Here is a 23,877-nt window from a genome sequence, read left to right as displayed (position 1 = left end):
ACCCATCGTGATGGTACCAAAACCAGACGGTACATAACGATTGTGTGTGGACTATAGAAAGGTTAATGCAGTTACAAGAACGGACTCTTATCCTATCCCACGCTTGGAGGATTGCATTGAGAAGGTGGGACAATCCTCTTTTATTTCCAAACTGGATTTACTTAAAGGTTACTGGCAGGTACCTTTATCCGAAAGGGCGAAGGAGATTTCAGCTTTTATGACTCCATATGGTATATACCAATTCAAAGTTATGCCATTTGGCATGAAAAACGCCCCAGCCACATTTCAACCGTGAACTAATAAAGTTGTTTCAGGATTACCCAATCGACGATCTGGTAATTTTCAGCCAGATATGGAAACAACATTCTGATGGAGTTATTCGATCAACTTCAGGAGGCGGGTTTGGTGGTAAGCCTAGCTAAAAGTGAATTTGGAAAAGCCCAAGTCACTTTCCTGGGCCATACAATCAGACAGGGTCGAATGGTCCCACGGGATGTGAAAACAAAAGTTATTGGGGAGTTTCCAATACCTACGACACAAAGGGAAATAGTGCTATTTCTTGGCATGAGTGGATTCTACCGGAATTTTGTGCCAAATTTTAGCAGCGTGGTTGCTCCACTGCTAAAGAAACGTTGCACATTTCAGTGGACAGCGGAGTGTCCACAGGCATTTGAAGGCCTAAAGGCTGTGATAACCGATGCTCCCGTGTTGGAGAATTACAAGGGGCTCTGTGATCGGGTTGAACTAAAGTATCTGACTTTAAAGAGAAATGCTGAGGCGTAGAGAAGTGGATGGATTGTGCATAGACCTTCTTGTCCAAAGTGACTGTAAATCAAGAGGGATTTGTGTTGGAGGAAGAAGAACTAAAATGGACTATCTTATTATAAATATTTGTGTGTTTTGTTTTGTTGAAAAAAAACATACATTCACTCTCAATATTTCTTAAAGGAAAGTGAAAAGGTGAAAAATGAAACCATCTTGAAGTTGATGGTTTATTTTTTCTTCTTGGGAGGAGGTGAGAGTACCTTCAAGAAATGGATGTACCTTTAAGAAATGAGTGTTTAGCAAATAGCTGCAGTGATGTCAGTGTGTGGGTGGAGCTGAGCAATGACTCTGCTTTTACTTTTGTTTTGAGCAAAAAAGGTTGTGTGTGTCTGTGTGTTTTAGTTTCGTTTCAGAGTTGAAGAAGCTGCAGTCACATCAAGAAGGTGCATTGATCACTCTCTGCAATCTAAAGACTGTCTCCAGATCATTTGAAGATTTCAAAGTAATACCTGTTTCTGTCGAGAATTTAAACCTGCTGTCTTTCTGTAAAAAGAATCTTTTGGTCTTATGGATGTTGTTAGGAAAGTTATGAAGGGTTACTTATAGAATATTCTATCTGTGGGGATTATTGGTGTTGATAATTGTTAAGATGTTTACTGTGGATTAATAAAGTGTTAACTGGATTCATAAATAAACATGGTTTTATTTTAAAAGTACTTTAGATCTCTGTTGCATTATACCCGTAAAGTAGGCCCTTGTGCTCCCCATAACCGCAATCTATTAAAAGTTGTGGGTCAATTGAACTCCATGATACACTTTGGTGTTCTGTAAATCCTGGCCCATAACAATAAACAGAGCACCAATATTAATTACAAGCCCACCAACTCCTACAGCTACCTCGGCTACAGCTCCTCACACCCTGCATCCTGTGAGGACTCCATCCCATTCTCCCAGTTTCTCCATCGCATTCTCCCAGTTTCTCCATCGCATTGGATGGTACCACATTCCAAAACGGTGCATCTACGTCTTCCTTTTTCCCAAACTGATGGTTCCCTCCCATTGTGGTAGACAGGGCACTCAGCCGTGTCTGATCCTTCTGTGGCATCTCTGCCCTCAAACCTTCCTCTCCCTCCCAGAGCTATGATAGGGACACTCTTGTCCATTCTCCTCCAACTCACAAGCCTCCATTTTCAAAGCATAATCCTCTGCAATTTCTACTGTCAGGCTTATGGGACGTTAATGAGATTAACAGGGAATTTGAGATGAAAATGAAATAACAAACAAGTAACAAGATTAGCAGGAATCGAGAGACATTGACTGCAAATGGTCACATCAGAAACATTGTTTACCAGAGATCAATGAGGTTATACAAATAGAAACTTCTAAAGGCGAGGGATTTGAATGAGGTGGAAATGAAATGAAATGAAAATGAAAATCGCTTATTGTCACAAGTAGGCTTCAAATGAAGTTATGTGAAAAGCCCCTAGTCGCCACATTCCGGCGCCTGTTCGGGGAGGCTGTTACGGGAATTGAACCGTGCTGCTGGCCTGCCTTCAAAGCCGCGATTTAGCCGTGGGTTAGAGAATATCAAAGAGATTGAATAATACAACTGTTGGGCCCCTTCAGTTTCCATCCAATAGCCCGACAGGCCTGAACTCCCTTGAAGCATCCCTTTTTCCAAACAACATCCCGACAGACCAGATCCATCTGTGATCCAAGCCATGGAGGACTGTTCCAGCTGGTGTTTAAAGCCACAGCAGATTGCAGAGACTCCTCTAAAATACACAGTTTTTACTCAGTCTGTAAATATTGACCCCAACTGCTGCTGCTCTTTAGCAACCAAAAGAGCTCGATGAGCTCCATAATTCTCCCGAATCAAAAACTGAAAGGAAGAGATCAAAATGAGTGTTGAGGAGTTTTGATAGTGCCCTGACCAAAGCTCTCTCAGGATCAGGAACATCCCCCTATGTGAGCACCTTTCCAATGGACCTCACTCCCTCCCCGTCACACAATAGCCACATTCCCCACAGTTACCCCTCTCAACTTCACCTGAATGAAACGCTTCGACCCTTGAGAGCCTGAGTGGTCTGTGTGACTTCATGAGGAGTGAAGACACTTGAGTGCATTCAATGGACCCACGTTCTAACCTCATGGGGAAACATGACGCTGCCACCCATCATCACCTGAACGAGGTGATTGATGAACACCTTCACCATAACCCCTTGCATTCAGGGCCACATTAGTGTTACCTCTCTGGTATGGAAACATGAGGAAGAGATGTTTTTCCAGACTTCACCTCAGCGATAGTTTGGTAACTATTAACTGGATTTAACCTTTAGCGTTTCTAAAATTGGATGTTGTTTGGGAAAAGGGGTGTCTCAAGGGAGCTCAGGGAATGTGAGCATATTTTGGGAACAAGGGATAAACTCAGATAAAACTGTGTTTAGTTATTCAAATACTTAAGTGTCACAGTGTTGTGTGTTTTTATTTTTATTTTACTTTAATATTCTTTATTAATTGTTTAAACAACGACTGGTCTGGTCCCTCACTGGGTTGCACATGATTGCTCATATTATTCCAAACAAAAATACACCACTAAGAACCAGTGTTTCAAGCTATCCTTCGGGGTTTTGAGACACTCTCGAAGGTTACATCAGCAGGGTTCCCAACATTGCCAACTCCAGCATGATGTCACCACCAAACACATCTTTCCCTCAGCCCTGCCATTATGAGGGCTGCTCCCTCTGTGACACCTTGGTCCACTCCTCCATGACCCTCAGCTCCTCATCTCCTTCCCGGGGCAACTTCGTATGCAATTGCAGAATTCCTATGCAATACCTAACCCTTTACCTCCTCACCATCCAAGGACCCAAACACTGGCAAGTGAAGCAGTTTTTCACTTACACCTCCTTCAAATTGGTCTACTGTATTTGCTGCACCCAATATGGTTTCCTCTAAATTGAGGAAGCTAAACACAGACCAGATGACTGCTTTGCGGAACACCTTTGCTCAGTCTGTAAATATTGACCCCCAACTGCTGCTGCTCCAAAGCAACCAAAAGAATTGCCAGCTCGACGAGCTCCATGATTCTCCCGAATTAAAAACTGAAAGGAAGAGATCAAAATAAGTGACGAGAAGTTCTGATAGTGCCCTGACCAAAGCCCTCTCAGGATCAGGAACATCCCCCTATGTGAAAAATGAAAATCGCTTATTGTCACAAGTAGGCTTCAAATGACGTTACTGTGAAAAGCCCCTAGTCGCCACATTCCAGCGCCTGTTCGGGGAGGCTGTTACGGGAATGCTATGTGAGTACCTTTCCAATGAACCTCACTCCCACCCCATCATATAATAGCCACTTTCCCCACAGTTACCCCTCTCAACTCCACCTGAATTAAACGCTTCGACTCTTGAGAGCCTGAGTGGTCTGTGTGACTCCGTGAGGAGGGCAGTTGAATGCATGTAATGGACCCGCGTTCTAACCTCATGGGGAAACATGACGCTGCCACCCATCATCTCCTGAACGGGGCGATTGATGAACACCTTCACCATAACCCCTTGCATTCGGGCCCACATTAGTGTTACCTCTCTGTTATGGAAGCATGAGTATTAGCCTTGGAGTTCAATGCTTGGGGGCCAGACTTCCAGATTTCTTTTTAATGAATTCAAATTTCATCATCTGCCCTGGTGGGCTTTGAACCAGGTTCATCATGGGTCTCTGCTTTATTAGCCCAGTGACAATTGGACTCCAATCAGCAGCACACTTATGCATTGCAATGCCAACTAAATTGACACAATTGACTCGTCAAGGGTCAGGGAGCTGATTGGTCAATTGGCTTCTCCTTGTGACAGTTGAGGCACGCCTGTTGCATATGAGCCCCCCCCCCCCACCCCCACCAGAACCTGAGTGACGGTATTCAACCCTTATGAGGCTGGGAACCACCCTTTGTCAAAGTCCCCAAAACTGGAAATGCTGCCTTGCATCTCACAGGACCCAACCCAGGGACTCCTGTGCTGACCTGTGGATTCACCTGCTCCCATCCACTTTCCAACTGCCATTTTAGAAGGGTAGTACTCAGTGGTGATATCACCACAAGCCCAGCAAGGAGGGCTTGGGAAGCTCTACCTGCAAACTAACCAACATTCCCCTTTAAACATAGAGGCTTACAGCCATGAATGGTAGCTAAGGCCTGCGAGTGACCCTCCCTGCACCAAGGTGCCATGACTGAACACCCCCCACCCCCAACATTGGACTTAGCTGGGATCCCCCATGTCCTCTGCAATTGGCAGCCTGGAGGGTAATGGCGACCTGAGTGCTCACTTCCGATATCCCTTTGGAGGCGAGGTCACCAGGTTCCTGTCTTTGTACAGCTGTCATCAATCCAATTGGTGCCTGATGAATATTCAGTGAGTGGAGAGTCACGGCTGTTGGGCTCCCTACTGAGATGCTATTGTATTTAAATTAGGTTCCTGCCCTTCCGTGGCGGGATTCTTGTTCAGTCACCGCAAAGGTTCTCGGAAATTGGAAAATGCTATTTCACTGGCGAGAATCGCATTTCACGATTCCTGCCATATTTTACGCCCATGTCGCTGTTCCCATTCACCACTAACCCGGGCTGAAAATTACCCTCATCGTCTGAGAACTTGGAAAGTCAGACTTTTCAGAAACTGGTATTTGCCTAGATCGGCTGGCAAATTAAATGGGAAAATTATAGATTTGCAATAAAACATTGCAAAAAAAAAAAGTTAAATACTCATGTTTACTTCTGTATTTTTCTATTAAATCAGTGCTGAATTACATGAAAGATTGTCAAAAATTGATAAAATGAAGAAGAGGTATGAACTTTTGATGGTTACAATGAGACCTCCCGAGGGCGAAGAAGAACAATCTCAGGCCTATTATGTCATTAAGGTAAAAAGTACATAAAATATATTTACAGAAATAGAATATGGGAAAATGAAAAATGCTGATATGAATTACCTGTTTTGGTAAATACTTAAATGGAATGAGAAAATAAACACTTTCAAAGGAAGATCAATTATTTTACGTGTGTGTAATTACAATTAATTTACTTTCCTCTGAGTTTCTACAGTTTATTTTCTATTCTTACTAATTTGCCTCCTTGCATACTCCCTGATGTTGACGTTTTATTGAGGTTTGGTTCCATGGCATCTACAACCCTAGCCGTTAATCATGAATGAGTATCAACAGAATTTGCAGTTTATTCAATCATGGAGCATGAAACTTGTGTCCTCAGGAGTACCAACAGTCATCCCGTGTAGAATTTGGGATTTTATCCACCCACGTAAGAGATCTCAAACCAACAGTAGCGTCCTGATTACCATTCCTGCTGAAATTAGCCTGTTAACTGCAGACTCAAACTCAAACATGGTCAATTTTTCTGGAAGTAATATCATGAAGCATCATGCACTTGATTGCATGATTTGACAAACGACATTGATATTTCACCAGCCATTAAACTGTAGTCAAAGTGAACTATTCCATTTTCTCTGTTTACATGAGGTTGATAGCCTTTTAAAAAATGTGTTCATGGGATGTGAACATTGCTGGCAAAGCCAGGATTTGTTGTCCAATCTTAATTCGCTTGAACCACCTTCTTAAACTGCTGCAGTCTACACAGTGCTGTTTGGAAATACGACCAAGCTTTTTGACCCAGCGACAATAAAGGAGTGGCAACATAGCACCAAGGAGATGATGTGTGATTTGAAGGGATACTTGCAGGTAATGTTCCCATGCATCTGCTGATTTTGTCCTTCTGGATGGTGGCGGTCACAGGCTTAGGAGATGCTGTTGAAGGAGGCTTAGAAAGTTGTTGCAGTGCATTTTGTAGAGAGTACGTACCACTGTGTACGAGTGGGGGAGGGAGTGAACCTTTAAGGTGGTAAAGGGGCACCAAACAAGCGGGCTGCTTTGCTCTGGATGCAATAGCCATAGACATCTCCCTTTGTGCTAGGTATGACTGCAACAAATGGAGTCTTGTGCCTTGATTCCTATTGACTGCAATTTTTCTAGGGCTCCTTGGTCAAGTGCCTTGAGTCAGTCTCACCACATTTTTTGAATTCAGAACTTTTATATCCATGCTTGGATCAAGGCTGTAATGAAGTCAGGAGTAGTGTCTTCTTGGCAAAACTCAAGCTGACATTGGTTAGCAGGTTATTACTGTGTAAGTGCTGCTCATTAGCACTGTCAATGACACCTTCTGTCATTTTGCTGGCGATTGAGAATTGGCTGGTTTGGATTTATTCTTTTTGTGGACATTACATACGAGCGATTTTCCACTTGGTCGCATATTTGCCAATGTTGTAGCTATAATGGAACAGTCGGTTATGGGTACAGTTGGTCTGCAGCACTAATCCACTAGTACAGCTGGGATGCTGTCAGGGCCCACAGACCTTGCTGCATCCATTGCCTTCAGACATTTCTTGATATTACACTGAGTGAATTGAATTGCCCAAAGACTGGCACCTGTGATTACCAGGCTAAGATTGAAAACTGCTGTGTAGGGAACCGTGGATTGATATTAATGTCCTAGCATTCAGCACAAGGGTCTGCTGACAGATCTTGTTCCTGCCTCTGAAACAAATAACGAGCTGGAATCATAGGCTTTTCTAGAATGAAAACAACTTCATTAGTCAGTAAAGAATCCAAACCATAAAAGTTACATTGGCAGCTGCAAAATCAAAATTCAGAGATGAAGAAAGAACAAGGCCCAACTGGTTCACCTTCTACCACTCCAACAGCAATAATGGAACTGTTGACTAATAATAGTCATTTTGCCAAACATGAGGTGAGGTAACCTCAGTGGTGACTAGCTTAGGGAACTATAGGACCAAAGTCACCTGTTTTCCTAAGTATGCTGCACTTACAAAATGGTTTCTGCTAATTTCTTTGAATCGTCCTCAAAATCAAATACTTTAACTTTTGAGTAATTGGTAAGCATTGGTCGGAATTACTTTTAATATTAAGTATTTTGATTTCCCAATCTGCACAATTTAGAAAATTTCCTTTGTATTAAATATTTAAAATTCAAAGTGCGTAGACTCACAGGAGCATTGCAGAATGGCATCCTTTCCAATGCTGCCTGTCTCAGAACGTTCTGACCCAAGCATGGATCTGACCCAAGTATGCCATTTGGCCCTTTCAACCTGCTCTGCCATTCAATGAGATCATGGCTGACATTCACCCTCAACTCTAACATTCCATATTATTTCCCTGTATCCCTTTGCACCCAGAAATCTACCTACCTCTGTCTTGAACATTTTCAAATATTGAACATCCACAGATTCCTGGAGAGAGAATTCCAAACATTCAAACCTTTTGAATGAAAAATGTCTTCCCTCTCAGTCATAAATGGCCAACCTCTTGCTCTGAAACTGTGATCCCATGTTCTAGATTACCCAGCCAGGGAAAACATTTTGTCAGTATCTACTCTATCAATCCCCTTAAGAATGTTATGCTTCAGTTAGATCACATCTCATTCTTCTAAACTCCAGAGAATAAAGACCTAATCCACTCAAGCTCTCATAAGCAATCCCCTCATCCATTAAAACGTTATTTCCGTCCCTCAAAGACAACGTGCCCTTCCTTGGGTAAGGAGACCAACAATGCATACAATAATCCAGGGGCTAGATTTTTACAGGACGTTGCCAGGCTTCCTGCAGGGCCTGGGTCTTCCCCTGTTGTTAATTGGTCAATTAGGCACATCAATAGCTTCAAGGGTGGGTCGGTAGCCCTACACCTCTGATGCCCCCTCGTACAATTTCAGACAGATGAGGGAGAGTGGATACACTGCAGAAAGGCTATATGCTGGATTTTATGTGCCGTGCCCTCCTCTCCCCCGGCCTTCAGATCTGCTGACAGGAGAATGTAAGATCTATCCCTCGGTGTGATCTTACCAATGCCCTGTATAATTTTAGTAAGACTTCTTCAGTGTTATACTCGTGGGTGGCACAGGAGCACAGTGGATGGCACATGAGCACAATGGGTAGCACAGTGGTTAGCACTGTTGCATCACAGCGCCAGGGTCCCAGGTTTGTTTCCCGCTTGGGTCACTGTCTGTGCAGAGTCTGCACGTTCTCCCCGTGTCTGTGTGGGTTTCCTCAGGGTGCTCCGGTTTCCTCCGACAAGTCCTGAAAGACGTGCTGTTAGGTGAATTGGACATTCTGAATTCTCCCTCTGTGTACCCGAACAGGCGGCAGAATGTGGCAACTAGGGGCTTTTCACAGTAACTTCATTGCAGTGTTAATGTAAGCCTACTTGTGACAATAAAGATTATTAATTCCTTTGTAACAAAAAGCTAACATAGTATTTGCCTTCCTAATTGCTTGCTGCAGGTGCATATTAACTTCCTGTGATTAATGTACAAGAATACTTTGTCATTCTGACCGGAATTTTCTGGCCCTGTCTGGGGTAGGATCTTCTGGTCCTGTTGAAGGTGATCCCCCGCCCCCCCGGCAACTGGTTTCCTGGTGGTGCGGCCAATGAGTAACAAAAATGGCCATTTACTTCAGTGGGACCGGAAGATCCCAATAACAGCCAATGACAAGCCCCCTCCACCACCAGGGAACCCGCCCCGGGGGCCAGAAAATCGCGGCCTCTGAATGCAAACATTTCAGACTTTCACGATAAATAAATATTCTGTTCTTTAATTTTTCCTACCGAAGTAGATAAGTTCACACTTCACCACATTGTATTCCGTCTACTCACCCATACAATCAATATCCCTCTGCAGCCTCTTTACATCCTCCTCACCATTTACTTTCGAATCAAATTTCGTATAGTCAGCAAACCAGAACACATTATACTTGTACTCCTCATTTAAGTCAGTAATATAGATAGTAAATAGCTGAGGCCCAAGTCCTGATCCTTGCGGAATCTCAGTAGTAATAGCCTACCAAACTGTTGAGTTTATTCCTACTCTCTGCTTTCTGTCGGTTAACCAACCCTCAATCCATGCTACAGTATGTAATGGAACCTACGAGGGAACAAGCAGTCCTAGATCTGGTCCTGTGTAATGAGACAGGATTGATTAATGATCTCATAGTTCGGGATCCTCTCGGAAGGAGCGATCACAATGTGGTGGAATTTAAAATACAGATGGAGGGTAAGAAGGTAAAATCAAACACTAGTGTTTTGTGCTTAAACAAAGGAGATTACAATGGGATGAGAGAAGAGCTAGCTAAGGTAGACTGGGAGCAAAGACTTTGTGCGATTTTTCACAGTGCTCAGCAAAGGTTTATACCAACAAAAAGGAAGGACAGGAGAAAGGGAATATCGACCGTGGATATCTGAGGAAATAAGGGAGAGTATCAAATTGAAGGAAACAGCATACAAAGTCGCAAAGATTAATGGGAGACTAGAGAACTGGGAAATCTTTAGGAGGCAACAGAAAGCTACTGAAAAAGCTATAAAGAAGAATAAGATAGATTATGAGAGTAAACTTGCTCAGAATATAAAAACAGATAGTAAAAGCTTCTACAAGTATATAAAACAAAAAAGAGTGGCTGAGGTAAATATTGGTCAGCCAGGTGAGGGGTATGGATGGAGAGTCGGGTGGGGGGGCCGCCGAGGGGAAAGCTGGAGGGGGGAGGCGCGGGCACGCGGCTCGCCGAAAAAGGGAGATGGCTAGTCGGCGGGATGGGGGGCTGGTCAACCCCCCGACCAGGCTGATCACGTGGAACATGAGGGGCCTGAATGGGCCGGTCAAGCGGTCCCGCGTGTTCTCACATTTGAAGGCGGAGGTGGCCATGTTGCAAGAGACGCACTTAAAGCTCGCTGACCAGACGAGGCTGAGGAAAGGATGGGTGGGACAGGTGTTTCACTCGGGTTTAAACTCTAAGACCAGAGGAGTGGCCATTTTGGTCAGTAAACAAGTGGCATGAGAGGCGGGGAGCATCATGTTGGACAAGGGGGGCAGGTATATAATGGTGAGTGGCAAGCTGCAGGGGGCCCGGGTGGTGTTAGTGAATGTATATACCCCGAACTGGGACAATGCGGACTTCATGAGGCGCATGTTGGGTAGGATCCCGGACTTGGAGATACGTCACCTGATAATGGGAGGGGACTTTAATACGGTCTTGGATCGTTCCAAGTGCAGGTCGGGAAAGAGGCCGGCAGCGGCCAGCGCCTTGTGGGAGTTCATGGGCCAGATGGGGAGAGTGGACCACTGGAGGTGTGCGCGGCCAAGGACGAAGGAGTTTTCCTTTTTCTCCCATGTCCATAAAGTCTATTCGCGAATAGACTTCTTTGTGCTGAGTAGGGCGTTAATCCCGAGGGTGGAGGGGGTCGAATACTCGGCCATTGCGGTCTCGGACCATGCCCCGCACTGGGTGGACCTGCGACTGGGGGCGGAACGGGGTCAGCGTCCTCTCTGGCGACTGGATGTGGGGCTGCTGGCGGACGAAGAGGTGTGCGGGCGGATAAGGAGGAGTATTGAAAATTATGTGGGAGCGAACGACACAGGAGAGGTGACAGTGGCAGTGGTTTGGGAGGCTCTGAGGGCGATCGTTAGGGGAGAGTTAATCTCCATTAGGTCCCATAGAGAAAAGGAGAGGGTGGAGAGGGAGAGACTGGTGGGAGAGATACTCAGGGTAGACAGGAGGTACGCGGAGGCCCCAGAAGGCCGGAACGAGCGCCGGGAATTACAGGCGGAGCTTGACTTGCTGACCACGGGGAAGGCGGAGGCGCAGCTGAGGAAAGCGAAGGGGGCAGTTCATGAGTATGGGGAGAAGGCGAGCAGGATGCTGGCGCACCAGCTGCGCAGGAGGGAGGCGGCCAGAGAGATTGGGGGAGTACGGGATAGGGAAGGCAACATGGTGCTGAGCCCAGAGAGGGTTAATGAAGTCTTCAGGGAGTTCTACGGGAAGTTATACGAGTCGGAACCCCCCCCCCCCCGGGAGGGGGAAGGGATGAGGCGGTTCCCAAGGGTGGAAGCAGAGCGGGTGGAGGGACTGGAGGCCCCGATTGAGTTGGAGGAGGTAGTCAGGGGGCTGGCAGGCATGCAGACGGGCAAGGCCCCGGGCCCGGAAGTCTTCCCCGTAGAATTTTGTCAGAAGTTCTCGGAGCTGCTGAGCCCGCTCCTGCTCAGAACCTCCAATGAGGCAAAGGAGAAAGGGACCCTCCCTCCGACAATGTCGCAGGCATTGATCTTGCTCTCCTGAAGAAGGAGAACGATCCACTTCAGTGTGGGCCCTACAGGCTGATATCGCTCCTGAACGTAGATGCCAAGCTGTTGGCAAAAATTCTGGCCACCAGAATAGAGGACTGTGTCCCGGGAGTGATTGGGGAGGACCAGACGGGTTTTGTGAAGGGCAGGCAGCTGAACACGAATGTGAGGAGGCTCCTGAATATCATCATGATGCCCTCGGAGGGGGGGGCGTTGGGGGTGGGGAGGTGGAGGTGGTGGCTGCAATGGACGCGGAAAAGGCCTTTGACAGGGTGGAGTGGGAGTATCTGTGGGAGGCGCTAGGCAGGTTTGGATTCGGGGAGGGATTTATAGGGTGGGTCAAGCTGCTGTACCAGGCCCCCGTAGCGAGTGTGTCCACAAGGCTAAGGTCGGAATATTTCAGGCTGCACCGGGAGACGAGAAAGGGGTGTCCCCTGTCCCCGTTGCTGTTTGCCCTGGCAATTGAGCCGTTGGCCATTGCGCTCAGGACTTCGAGGGATTGGAGGGAGCTGGTGCACGGAGGGGAGGAACACCGGGTCTCCCTCTACACGGATGACCTGTTGTTGTATATTTCGGACCCGTTAGAGGGGATGGGAGAGGTCATGCGGATCCTGAAAGGAATTAAATGAAAATCGCTTATTGTCACAAGTAGGCTTCAATGAAGTTACTGTGAAAAGCCAATAGTCGCCACATTCTGGCGCCTGTTCGGGGAGGCTGGTACGGGAAGTCCTATGGGCCTTTGGGAGGTTCTCTGGGTATAAGTTGAACGTGGGGAAGAGTGAGCTGTTCGTGGACCACGGTAGGGGCCAGGAGGAGACTGAGGAAGCTCCCGCTCAGATAGTGGAGAGGAGCTTTCGGTACTTGGGGATACAAGTGGCCAGGAACTGGGATGCCCTGCACAGGCTCAACTTAACCCAGCTAGTGGAGCAGATGGAGGGAGAGTTTAAAAGGTGGGATATGCTCCCGCTTTCCCTGGCGGGACGGGTGCAGACTGTGAAGGTGACGGTTCTCCCCAGGTTCCTCTTCATATTTCAGTGCCGCCCAATTTTCATCCCCAAGTCCTTCTTTAAGCGGGTGACTAGGATTGTTACGGGATTTGTGTGGGCGAATAAAACCCTGCGAGTCAAAAGGGTATTCTTGGAGCATAGCGCCGGGCCGGGGGGAGGGGGAGGAAAGAGAGAGAGAGAGAGAGGACTGGCTCTGCCGAACTTCTGCAGTTATTACTGGGCTGCCAATGTGGCCATGATTAGGAAATGGATGATGGAGGAGGTGGTAGCCCGGAGACGCCTCCCTGGTAGCCCGGAGACGGATTTTGTTAATGTGGAGGGACTCAAAACCACCGAGCGTGGAGACCTGGGTTAGCGATATGGCGGGATTCCTCAGCCTGGAGCGAATAAAGTTTGCCTTGAGAGGGTCCTTGCCTTCTCACGGCGATGGCAACCTTTCCTTGACTTTCTAGGGGAACAGTGTCAACAGCAGCAGCATCCTGGGGGTCGCGTGGGGGCGGCGTCATGTAGAGGCACCAGTCTAGGGGCACTGGTCACGGCTCCGCTGCCGTTCTCACCGGTGCGATAAACCACAAGTCCGGTGGTGACGGCGGCACTGAGGATCTGGGGGCAGTGGAGGAGACACAGGGGAGAGGAGGGGGCCTCTGTCTGACCCCGGTATGGAATAACCACAGATTTGCTCCGGGTAGGGTGGATGGGGGGTACCAAGGCTGGTATAGGGCAGGTATTAGGAGGATGGGGGACCTGTTTATAGACGGACCGGAGTTTTCCCCAGCATGCAGGCGCTGGAGGAGAGGTTCGGCCTGCCCCTGGAGAATGTGTTCAGGTACCTTCAGGTTCGGGACTTCCTTAGAAAACTGGTGGGGACATTCCCGCTGCTGCCCCCACGTAGGAGCCAGGATAGGGTGGTGTCTGGCGTCTGGGTAGGGGAGGGAAAGGTCTCGGACATATATCAGGAGCTGCAGGAGGTAGAGGAAGCCTCAGTGGGGGAGTTGAAGGATAAGTGGAAGGAGGAGCTGGGCGAGGAGCTGGATGAGGGTCTGTGGGCCGATGCCCTGGACAGGGTGAACTCCTCCCCATCATGTGCCAGGCTCGGCTTAATCTAGTTTAAGGTGGTGCATCGGGCGCCTATAATGGCGACAAGAATGAGTAGGTTTTTTGGGGTGGAGGACAGGTGCACGAGGTGTGTAGTGAGTCCAGCGAATCATGCCCATATGTTTTGGGCATGCCCGGTGCTTAAAGAATTCTGGCAGGGGTTTGCAAGGGTGATGTCTAGGGTTTTGGATGCTCGGGTGAAGGCGAGTCCAACAGTAGCGATATTTGGGGTGGCGGAGGATCCGGGAGTGCAGGAAGCGAAAAAGGCCGAGGTACTGGCCTTTGCCTCCCTGGTAGCCCGGAGACGGATTTTGTTAATGTGGAGGGACTCAAATCCACCGAGCGTGGAGACCTGGGTTAGCGATATGGCGGGATTCCTCAGCCTGGAGCGAATAACATTTGCCTTGAGAGGGTCCTTGATGGGGTTCTCACGGCGATGGCAACCTTTCCTTGACTTTCTAGGGGAACAGTGTCAGCAGCAGCAGCATCCTGGGGGGGGGGGGGGGGGGGCGGTACTGTGGATATAATGTGAGTTGGACATGGAGACAAAACCCACCTTGTTCTGTTTTTTTTAAATTTAAATTGTTGTGTAATTAGTTTTATGTAAGCTTTGGGCTATGCTTATTGTTATTTTTTTATTACCATCTGTATTTCTATTTTTGTTATGTAAAAACACTGATTGGAAAAACTTTAAAAAACATTTATTAAAAAAGAAAGGGTAAATATTGGTCCTTTAGAGGATGAGAAAGGAGATTTAATAATGGGAGATGAGGAAATGGCTGAGGAACTGAACAGGTTTTTTGGGTCGGTCTTCACAGTGCAAGACACAAATAACATGCCAGTGACTGATGGAAATGAGGCTATGACAGATGAGGACCTTGAAATGATTGTTATCACTAAGGAGGTAGTGATGGGAAAGCTAATGGGGCTAAAGGTAGACAAGTCTCCTGGCCTGATGGAATGCATCCCAGAGTGCTAAAAGAGATGGCTAGGGAAATTGCAAATGCACTAGTGATAATTTACCAAAATTCACTGGACTCTGGGGTGGGCCCGGCAGATTGGAAATTAGCAAACGGGACACCACTGTTTAAAAAAGGAGGTAGGCAGAAAGCGGATAATTATCGGCCAGTTAGCTTAACTTCGGTAGTAGGGAAGGTGCTGGAATCTATGATCAAGGAAGAAATAGCGAGGTATTTGGATGGAAATTGTCCCATTGGGCAGATGCAGCATGGGTTCAGAAAGAGCAGGTCGTGCCTTATTAATTTAGTGGAATTGTTTGAGGACATTATCAGTGCGGTAGATAACGGGGAGCCAATGGATGTGGTATATCTGGATTTCCAGAAAGCTTTTGACAAGGTGCCACTCAAAAGGTTGCTGCATAAGATAAAGGTGCATGTCATTAAGAGTAAAATAGTAGCATGGATAGAGGATTGTTTAATTAATAGACAGCAAAGATTAATGAGTGTTTCTCTGGTTGGCAATCAGTAGCTAGTGGTGTCCCTCAGGGATCAGTGTTGGGCCCACAATTGTTCACAATTTACATAGATGATTTGGAGTTGGGAACCAAGTGCAATGTGTCCAAGTTTGCAGACGACACTAAGATAAGTGGTAAAGCAAAAAGTGCAGAGCATACCGGAAGTCTGCAGAGGGATTTAGATAGGTTAAGTGAATAGGCTAGGGTCTGGCAGATGGAATACAATGTTGACAAATGTGAGGTTATCCATTTTGGTAGGAATAACAGCAAAAGGGATTATTATTTAAATGATAAAATATTAAAACATGCTGCTGTGCAAAGAGACCTGGATGTGCTCGTGCATGAGTCGCAAAAAGTTGGTTCACAGGTGATTAAGAGGGCAAATGGAATTTTGTCCTTCATTGCTAGAGGGATGGAGTTTAAGAGTAGGGAGGTTATGCTGCAATTATATAAGGTGTTAGTGAGGCCACACCTGGAGTATTGTGTTCAGTTTTGGTCTCCTTACCTGAAAAAGGACATACTGGTGCTGGAGCGTGTGCAGAGGAGATTCACGAGGTTAATCCCAGAGCTGAAGGGGTTGGATTACGAGGAGAGGTTGAGTATACTGTGACAGTACTCGCTGGAATTTAGAAGGATGCGGGGGATCTTATAGAAACATATAAAATTATGAAGGGAATAGATAGGATAGATGTGGGCAGGTTGTTTCCACTGGCGGGTGAAAGCAGAACTAGGGGGCATAGCCTCAAATTAAGGGGAGGTAGATTTAGGACTGAGTTTAGGAGGAACTTCTTCACCCAAAGGGTTGTGAATCTATGGAATTCCTTGCCCAGTGAAGCAGTTGAGACTCCTTCATTAAATGTTTTTAAGATAAAGATAGATAGTTTAAGATAAAGATAGAACCACCTTAAATTGTATCAGGCTAAGCCTGGCACACGAGGAAGAGGAATTAACCCTACTTAGGGCATCAGCCCCTCCTCAATCTCCTCCCCCAACTCCTCCCATTTACCCTTCAGCTCCTCTACCAAAGCCTCCCCCTCTTCTTTCATCTCCTGGTATATCGCCGACACCTTGCCCTCTCCGACCCATACGCCCAAAATCATCCTATCTTGAATCCCCTGTGCCGGGAGTAGCGGAAATTCCCTCACCTGCCGCCTCACAAACGCCCTCACTTGCATGTACCTGAAAGCATTTCCCGGGGGTAGCCCAAACTTCTCCTCCAGCGCCCCTATGCTCGCAAACGTCCCGTCAATGAACAGGTCCCCCATTCTTCTAATCCCTGCCCGATGCCAGCTCTGAAATCCCCGTCCATCCTTCCTGGGATAAACCGATGGTTGTCTCTGATCGGGGACCACACCGAGGCTCCCGTCGCACCCCTGTGCCGTCTCCACTGCCCCCAGATCTTTAACGTTGCCGCCACCACCGGGCTCGTGGTGTACCTTGTCGGCGAGAGCGGCAGCGGTGCCGTCACCAGCGCCCCCAGGCTCGTTCCTTTGCAGGACGCCATCTCCAACCTCTTCCACGCCGCCCCCTCTCCCTCCATCACCCACTTACGGGTCATTGCCACATTGGCAGTCCAATAGTAACCACCCAGATTCGGCAGCGCCAACCCTCCTCTATCTCTGCTACGCTCCAGGAACCCCCTCCTTACCCTCGGGGTCTTACTCGCCCACACAAATCCCATAATGCTCCTGCTTACCCTCTTAAAGAAGGCCTTAGTAATCACAATTGGGAGGCATTGGAATACAAAAAGAAACCTCGGGAGGACCACCATTTTAACCGACTGTACCCTACCCGCCAGCGAGAGTGGCAACACGTCCCACCTTTTAAAATCCTCCTCCATCTGTTCCACCAACCGCATCAAATTAAGTTTGTGCAGTGCCCCCCAGCTCCTAGCTACCTGAATCCCCAAGTATCGAAAGCTCCTTTCCGCCCTCCTCAACGGTAGGTCGTCTATCCCTCTTCCCTGGTCCCCCGGATGGATCACAAAGAGCTCACTCTTTCCCACATTGAGCTTATAGCCCGAAAAGTCTCCAAACTCCCGTAGGATCTGCATTACCTCAACTGGATCCGTCACATACAGCAACAGGTCGTCTGCGTACAGCGACACTCGATGTTCCTCTTCCCCTCGAACCACCCCCTTCCATTTCCCCGACTCCCTTAACGCCATGGCCAAAGGTTCAATTGCTAATGTGAACAGCAGAGGGGACAGGGGGCACCCCTGCCTCGTCCCTCGATACAGCCGGAGGTACTCCGACCTCCGCCGGTTCGTGACCACACTCGCCACCGGGGCTTTATACAGGAGCTTAACCCAACTAATAAACCCTCCCCCGAACCCAAACCTCCTCAACACTTCCCAGAGATACTCCCACTCTACCCGATCAAACGCCTTCTCCACGTCCATGGCTGTCACTATCTCCGCTTCTCCCTCCACCGATGGCATCATTATCACATTTAGGAGCCTTCGCACTGCCTACCCTTTACGAATCCCGTCTGGTCCTCGTGAATCACCCCCGGGACACAGTCCTCAATCCTCATGGCCAACATTTTTGCCAGCAACTTAGCATCTACGTTAAGGAGCGAGATCGATCTATACGACCCACATTGCAGTGGGTACTTATCCCGCTTCAAGATCAAAGACATTGTCCGGGGCAGGGTCCCCCCCTCCCTTGCTTCATTGAAGGTCCTTACCAGCAACGGGGCTAACAGGTCTACATACTTCCTATAAAACTCCACCGGGAACCCATCCGGCCCCGGGGCCTTCCCTGCCTGCATGCTCCCCAGTCCTTTAACCAGCTCCTCCACCCCAATTGGCGCCCCCAAACCAACCACCTACTGCTCCTCCACTCTTGGAACCTCAATTGGTCCAAGAATCGCCGCATCCCCTCTTTTCCCCCTGGGGGCTGGGACCTATACAGCTCCTCGTAAAAGGCCTTAAAAGCCTCATTCACTTTCCCTGCACTCCGCACCGTAGTTCCCCTGCCATCTTTGATTCCGCCTATTTCCCTCGCTGCCATCCTCTTACGGAGCTGATGTGCCAGCATCCGACTCGCCTTCTCCCCATATTCATATATCGCCCCCTGTGCCTTCCTCCACTGTGCCTCTGCCTTCCCTGTGGTCAACAGGTCGAACTCTGTCTGGAGACTTTGTCTCTCCCTGAGTAGTCCCTCATCTGGAGCCTCTGCATAGCTCCTGTCCACCCTTAAAATCTCCCCCACGAACCTCTCCCTTTCCCTGCCCTCTCTCTTCACCCTATGAGCCCTGATGGAGATTAACTCTCCCCTGACCACCGCCTTCAGCGCCTCCCATACTACTCCCACCTGCACCTCCCCGTTGTCGTTGGCCTCCAGATACCTTTCGATACACCTCCGCACCCTCCCACACACTTCCTCGTCTGCCAGCAGTCCCACATCCAACCTCCACAACGGGCGTTGGTCCCTCTCCTCCCCCAGCTCTAGCTCCACCCAATGCGGGGCATGGTCTGAAATGACTATGGCCGAATACTCCGTTCCCTCCACTTTCGGGATCAATGCCCTGCCCAGAACAAAGAAATCTATCCGGGAGTAGGCCTTATGGATGTGGGAGAAAAAAGAAAATTCTCTGGCCAAAGGCCTGGCAAATCTCCACGGATCTACTCCCCTCATCTGGTCCATGAACCCCTTAAGCACCTTGGCCGCAGCCGGCCTCTTCCCCGTCCTAGATCTAGAGCGATCTAATGCTGGGTCCAGCACCGTATTAAAATCCCCCCCCCCATTATCAAGCTCCCTACCTCCAGGTCTGGAATACACCCCAACATCCTTTTCATGAATCCAGCATCGTCCCAGTTCGGGACATATACATTCACCAGTACCACCTCCGTCCCCTGCAACCTACCACTCACCATCACGTATTGGCCTCCCTTGTCCGCTACTATGTTCATGGCCTCAAATGACACCCGCTTTCCATCCAGTATTGCCACCCCTCTATTCTTCGCATCCAGCCCCAAATGGAACACCTGTCCTACCCATCCCTTCCTTAACCTGACCTGATCTGCCACCTTCAGATGTGTCTCCTGAAGCATGACCACGTCTGCCTTCAGTCCCTTTAGGTGCGCGAACACTCGGGCCCTCTTAACCGGCCCGTTTAGGCCTCTCACATTCCACGTGATCAGCCGGATTGGGGGGTTACCCACTCTCCGCCCCCCCCCCCTCCCCCCCGCCGACTAGCCATCTCCTATCTTAGGCCAGTCCCATGCTCGCGCCTCCCACACCCTCCAGTCCCCCAGGCGAGGAACCCCCGTCCCGACCACCTCTTCCATTTTCAGTTCCCCCTCGGACAGTGCAGCAGCAACCCTAAACCCCCCCCCTTCTCCTCCCCTTCCCCCCCCCCCCCCCCCGCCCCCCTCCCCGCTAGATCTACATCTAGCTCTTTTGCTCCCCCATATTACTTCCGTGAGTCAGCTGACTTCTGCTGACCCCGGCTTCCCCCGCCTTCCCGTTGATCTCCCCCGTGTGGGAGTCTCTCCTCCTCCTTACCTTCCTCCATCCCCCCCCCCCACCTTTTGGCGGGGGAAAGAGCCCGCGCTTTCCTGAACCAGCCCCGCCACCTGTGGCGCAGCTCCTGTTGCGGCCCTTATCCCAGTTCCCTCATCCCCGAGTCTCACCTCCCTCACCGACGCCCACATTCCCCATCATCATCATCTCGCCTACAGAAAAGAAAAAAGGAATTTTAGGAATTTTAACCAGAACTCTACCCACATCCCCATCCATCATCCCACCCATGAAGTATTCTTTGCCCATATTTACAACCCCATATACAACCGACATCTCCCCCCGCAACCACATCCCCTCAGTTCGAGTCCAGTTTTTCCGTCTGAATAAAGGTCCAAGCCTCTTCTGGCGTTTCAAAATAATGGTGTCTGTCCTGATAAGTGACCGACAGTCGCGCAGGCTGCAGCATACCGAACCGGACTCTTTTTTTATGCAGCACCGCCTTGGCCCGGTTGAAGCCAGCTCTCCTCCTTGCCACCTCCGCGCTCCAATCCTGGTAGACTCGGATCACCGCGTTCTCCCATCTACTGCTCCGCACCTTCTTGGCCCATCTCAGCACACTTTCTTTGTCCGCGAAGCGATGGAACCTTGCCACTATCGCCCTTGGCGGCTCATCAGCCTTGGGTCTCCTCGCCAGGACCCGGTGAGCTCCTTCCAGCTCCAGGGGGGTCGGAGAGGCCTCCGCACCCATCGGCGAATGGAGCATCGTACTCCCGTACGCCCCGGCATCAGCTCCCTCCACTCCTTCGGGAAGACCCAGAATCCGGAGGTTCTTCCTCCTTGACCTGTTCTCCAGGACCTCAATTCTCTCGGCCCACCTCCTGTGCACCGCCTCGTGCGCCTCCATTTTTACCGCCAGGCCCAGGATCTCGTCCTTGTTGGTATTCACTTCATCATTCACCTCACGAAGCTCCACCGCCTGGGTCTCCTTCAGCCCCTCGATCGCCAACAGCATTGGTGCCAGCACCTCCTTTTTCAGCTCCTCCACACATCGCTTGGGGACCCCTGCTGGTCTGGCCCCCACGCTGCTCGCTCTCCGCCCGCCGCCATCTTGCTTTTTTCCCCTTGTTTTGGTCTCTGCTCCAAGGCCTCTTTTCTCATCGTTCCACCGCTGATCTCTGCCATATATTGTAAGGAGGGAACCTTACTGCACCTTCCCACACGGGATTGATTCAAAAAAAGCTCCGTTGGGGCTCCTCTGGAGAGCCCGAAAGTCCGTTGTCGCGGGAGCTGCCGAAACGTGCGACTTAGCTCCGCATCGCCGCAACCGGAAGTCATGTGTGAAAATATACGGACAGCTACTGGACACAGCCCGGACTCCACTGGACGAGACCAGACAAAAATGGGAGGACAAACTGGGGACAGAGGTAGGATGGGGACTCTGGAGCAAAGCACTGAGCAGGGTGAACTCCACCTCCTCCTGCGCAAGGCTAAGCCTAATGCAGCTCAAAGTGGTGCACAGAGTGCACCTGACCAGAACACGAATGAGCAGGTTCTTCCCGGAGGTGGAGGACAAATGTGAGCGGTGCCAAAGGGGCCCGGCCAACCACACCCACATGTTTTGGGCTTGTCCGAGGCAATGTGCAGGGTTGTGGGGGTGAGGGTGAAGCCATGCCCAATAGTGGCAATCTTCGGGGTATCGGAAGCTTCCGACGGCCGCGCCCCTTCATCACTGGGAATGGCCAGGGCAGCCTTGGGCGCGCTTGCATACGGATCCATGTTCCTTTTATTAATCGACGCCCAGTCTAAATGGCTAGAGGTGCATAAGATGCTAGGCACAACGTCCTGCGCAACAATTGAGAAGATGTGTTTGTCTTTTTGTACGCATGGCCTCCCCGAGGTGCTGGTCACGGATAACGGTACTCCATTCACAAATGAGGAATTTGCGAGGTTCATGAAGATGAACGGCATACGCCATATCCGCACTGCCCCATACCACCCGGCTTCAAATGGGTTGGCGGAGCGCGCAGTGCAGACATTCAAACGAGGCCTAAAGCAGTCTTCCGGGTCAATGGACACGAGACTGGCTCGAATTTTGTTTTCGTATAGGACCACCCTCCATGCGGTGACTGGGGTAGCTCCCACAGAACTCCTAATGGGCCGGAGACTTCGCATCCGCCTTAGCATGGTTTTCCCGGACATTGGTGCAAAGGTATGCCGCACACAAGAACGGCAGGGACATGGTTTTTCTCGGCATCGGCCGATTCGGCAGTTTGCGCCCGGTGACCCAGTGTTCGTTCGGAATTTTGCTGATGGTGCCCAGTGGGTCCCTGGCGTAATCTTTCGCCAAACGGGCCCTATATCTTACCAGGTAAAAGCCCAGGGTCGTCTCCAGCGCAAACATGTAGACCACGTTCGGTCGAGAAGACTATCCTTTCCAAAGATTCCCTGCCCCCGGAGCTCATTTCTACAGCCACAGAGACCAGAGACAATGGAAAGTAGTCCTCACAATCTTCCTCTGGTGCCTTACTCAAAGCCTACACAGGTCGTTACAGAACCGCGTGGAGATAGAGACGCCGAGATGACGGAGGCAGCAGACTCTGACTCCGAGATGGAGACACAGGACGCATCAGAGGGGGAATCCTCGGGCCCACGGGCCGTGGATGTACAACCGTTACGCCGTTCATCACGGAAGCGTCGGTCTCCATCTCGTTACACGCCGCCCAATCCAGCGCCTCGTGCAAATGGTGTCCGGCCTGCGGCAAAACGAGTCCGACGCCCTCCTTCGCCAGGGTCTTCGGTGGACTCCTTGGACTTTGAGGGGGGAAGGATGTTACAACCTGCTTGCTTACCATTGGCTGGGGACTAATGACAATCCCACAATCTTGTGGGAGTATGAGCTTCCCCAATGAGGGGGGGGCGGAGAAATCATTAGCAGACTCCCTGTATAAATAAAGCTGGCCAGTTTGGAACCAGCAGGAAGGAGTGAGCAGCAAGTGAAGTTGCTGCTGCTGTTGTATATATATGTTATTGTAAATAAATGTTATTTCTTTCTGTCCTTAAAACTCGTGCTGGATTCTTCGTGGCCCTCACAAAAGTTACACATGGGGAAGGGGGCCAACGCCCTCGCTTTCGCTCCCCTAATCGCACGCTGGGGAATCCTGTGTGGCTGGCGATTGGCAGCACCACCCACAGTTGCAGACTGGCTCGCTGACCTTTCAGAATTTCTCCACCTGGAGAAGATTAAGTACACCACCTGAGGGTAAGAGGAATTCTTCCTGGATACTTGGGGGCAGTTTGTCGGTCTGTTCCAAAACCTGTTCGAGGCCAGCAACGAGGAGTAACCTAATAAGAATTTTTTTAAAACATCAAGATAGATATGGTACCAAAAGACTGTGCAACCCGGCGGGGCAGGGGGGGGGGTTAGGCAGAAGGAAGGTGGGGAAACCACGAGAGATGGACCCCCCTTTTTTTTCCATTCTGTCCGGGAAAAAAAAGAAAAGCACAGCCAAAGCCGGGGGGGGGGACCACAATGGAGAAGGGGAAGGAACCATAGACTGATCCAGAGGGCAACAAAATGCACATAGGGTCAGTTAAACGAAGGACGAACTAAACCCCTCTATAATAAAGGAAATTAGCACGGGCGAGAAACAACTGTTTAGAAGTATGGGAAATGCCAATAAAAAGATTTTTTTTAAAAACATTCCTTCCCCAACCAATAGTAAACAGAGTAAATGGCTGTTGCTGTTTGTAGGATTTTGTTGTGTGCAAAATGATTGCATAGCAATAAGGACATCCGGTGACGACATGTGAGAGTAAGTCGCATGAAAGCTGGCTCCTGCCAAGGTCCTTGTATTTTATCCCTTTTGCCCAGTTTTTCAGGAGAT

General features: G+C 49.4%; 1 protein-coding gene and 1 long non-coding RNA gene across 2 annotated transcripts in view; one reads left to right on the top strand and one right to left on the bottom strand.

Annotated features, from left to right (window-relative positions):
* ccdc39 (coiled-coil domain 39 molecular ruler complex subunit) overlaps window positions 1–23,877 on the top strand; it is a 238,313-nt gene that overhangs the window by 181,161 nt on the left and 33,275 nt on the right. The window contains exon 14 of the mRNA XM_072474203.1: window positions 5,551–5,674. Within this exon, the coding sequence (XP_072330304.1) occupies window positions 5,551–5,674 (124 nt within the window). The remainder of the gene's footprint in view (window positions 1–5,550; window positions 5,675–23,877) is intronic.
* Window positions 5,522–23,877, bottom strand: part of LOC140389737 (uncharacterized) — a 30,128-nt gene continuing 11,772 nt past the window's right edge. Inside the window, exon 2 of the long non-coding RNA XR_011934459.1 lies at window positions 5,522–7,392. This is a non-coding gene — a long non-coding RNA (uncharacterized lncRNA). The remainder of the gene's footprint in view (window positions 7,393–23,877) is intronic.

The sequence above is a fragment of the Scyliorhinus torazame genome, chromosome 14 (assembly GCF_047496885.1).
Source record: "Scyliorhinus torazame isolate Kashiwa2021f chromosome 14, sScyTor2.1, whole genome shotgun sequence".
In the NCBI taxonomy this organism is placed as follows: Eukaryota; Metazoa; Chordata; class Chondrichthyes; order Carcharhiniformes; family Scyliorhinidae; genus Scyliorhinus; species Scyliorhinus torazame.
Note: the sequence above shows the minus strand (reverse complement) of the source record. Positions and strands in the feature narration are given on the sequence as shown.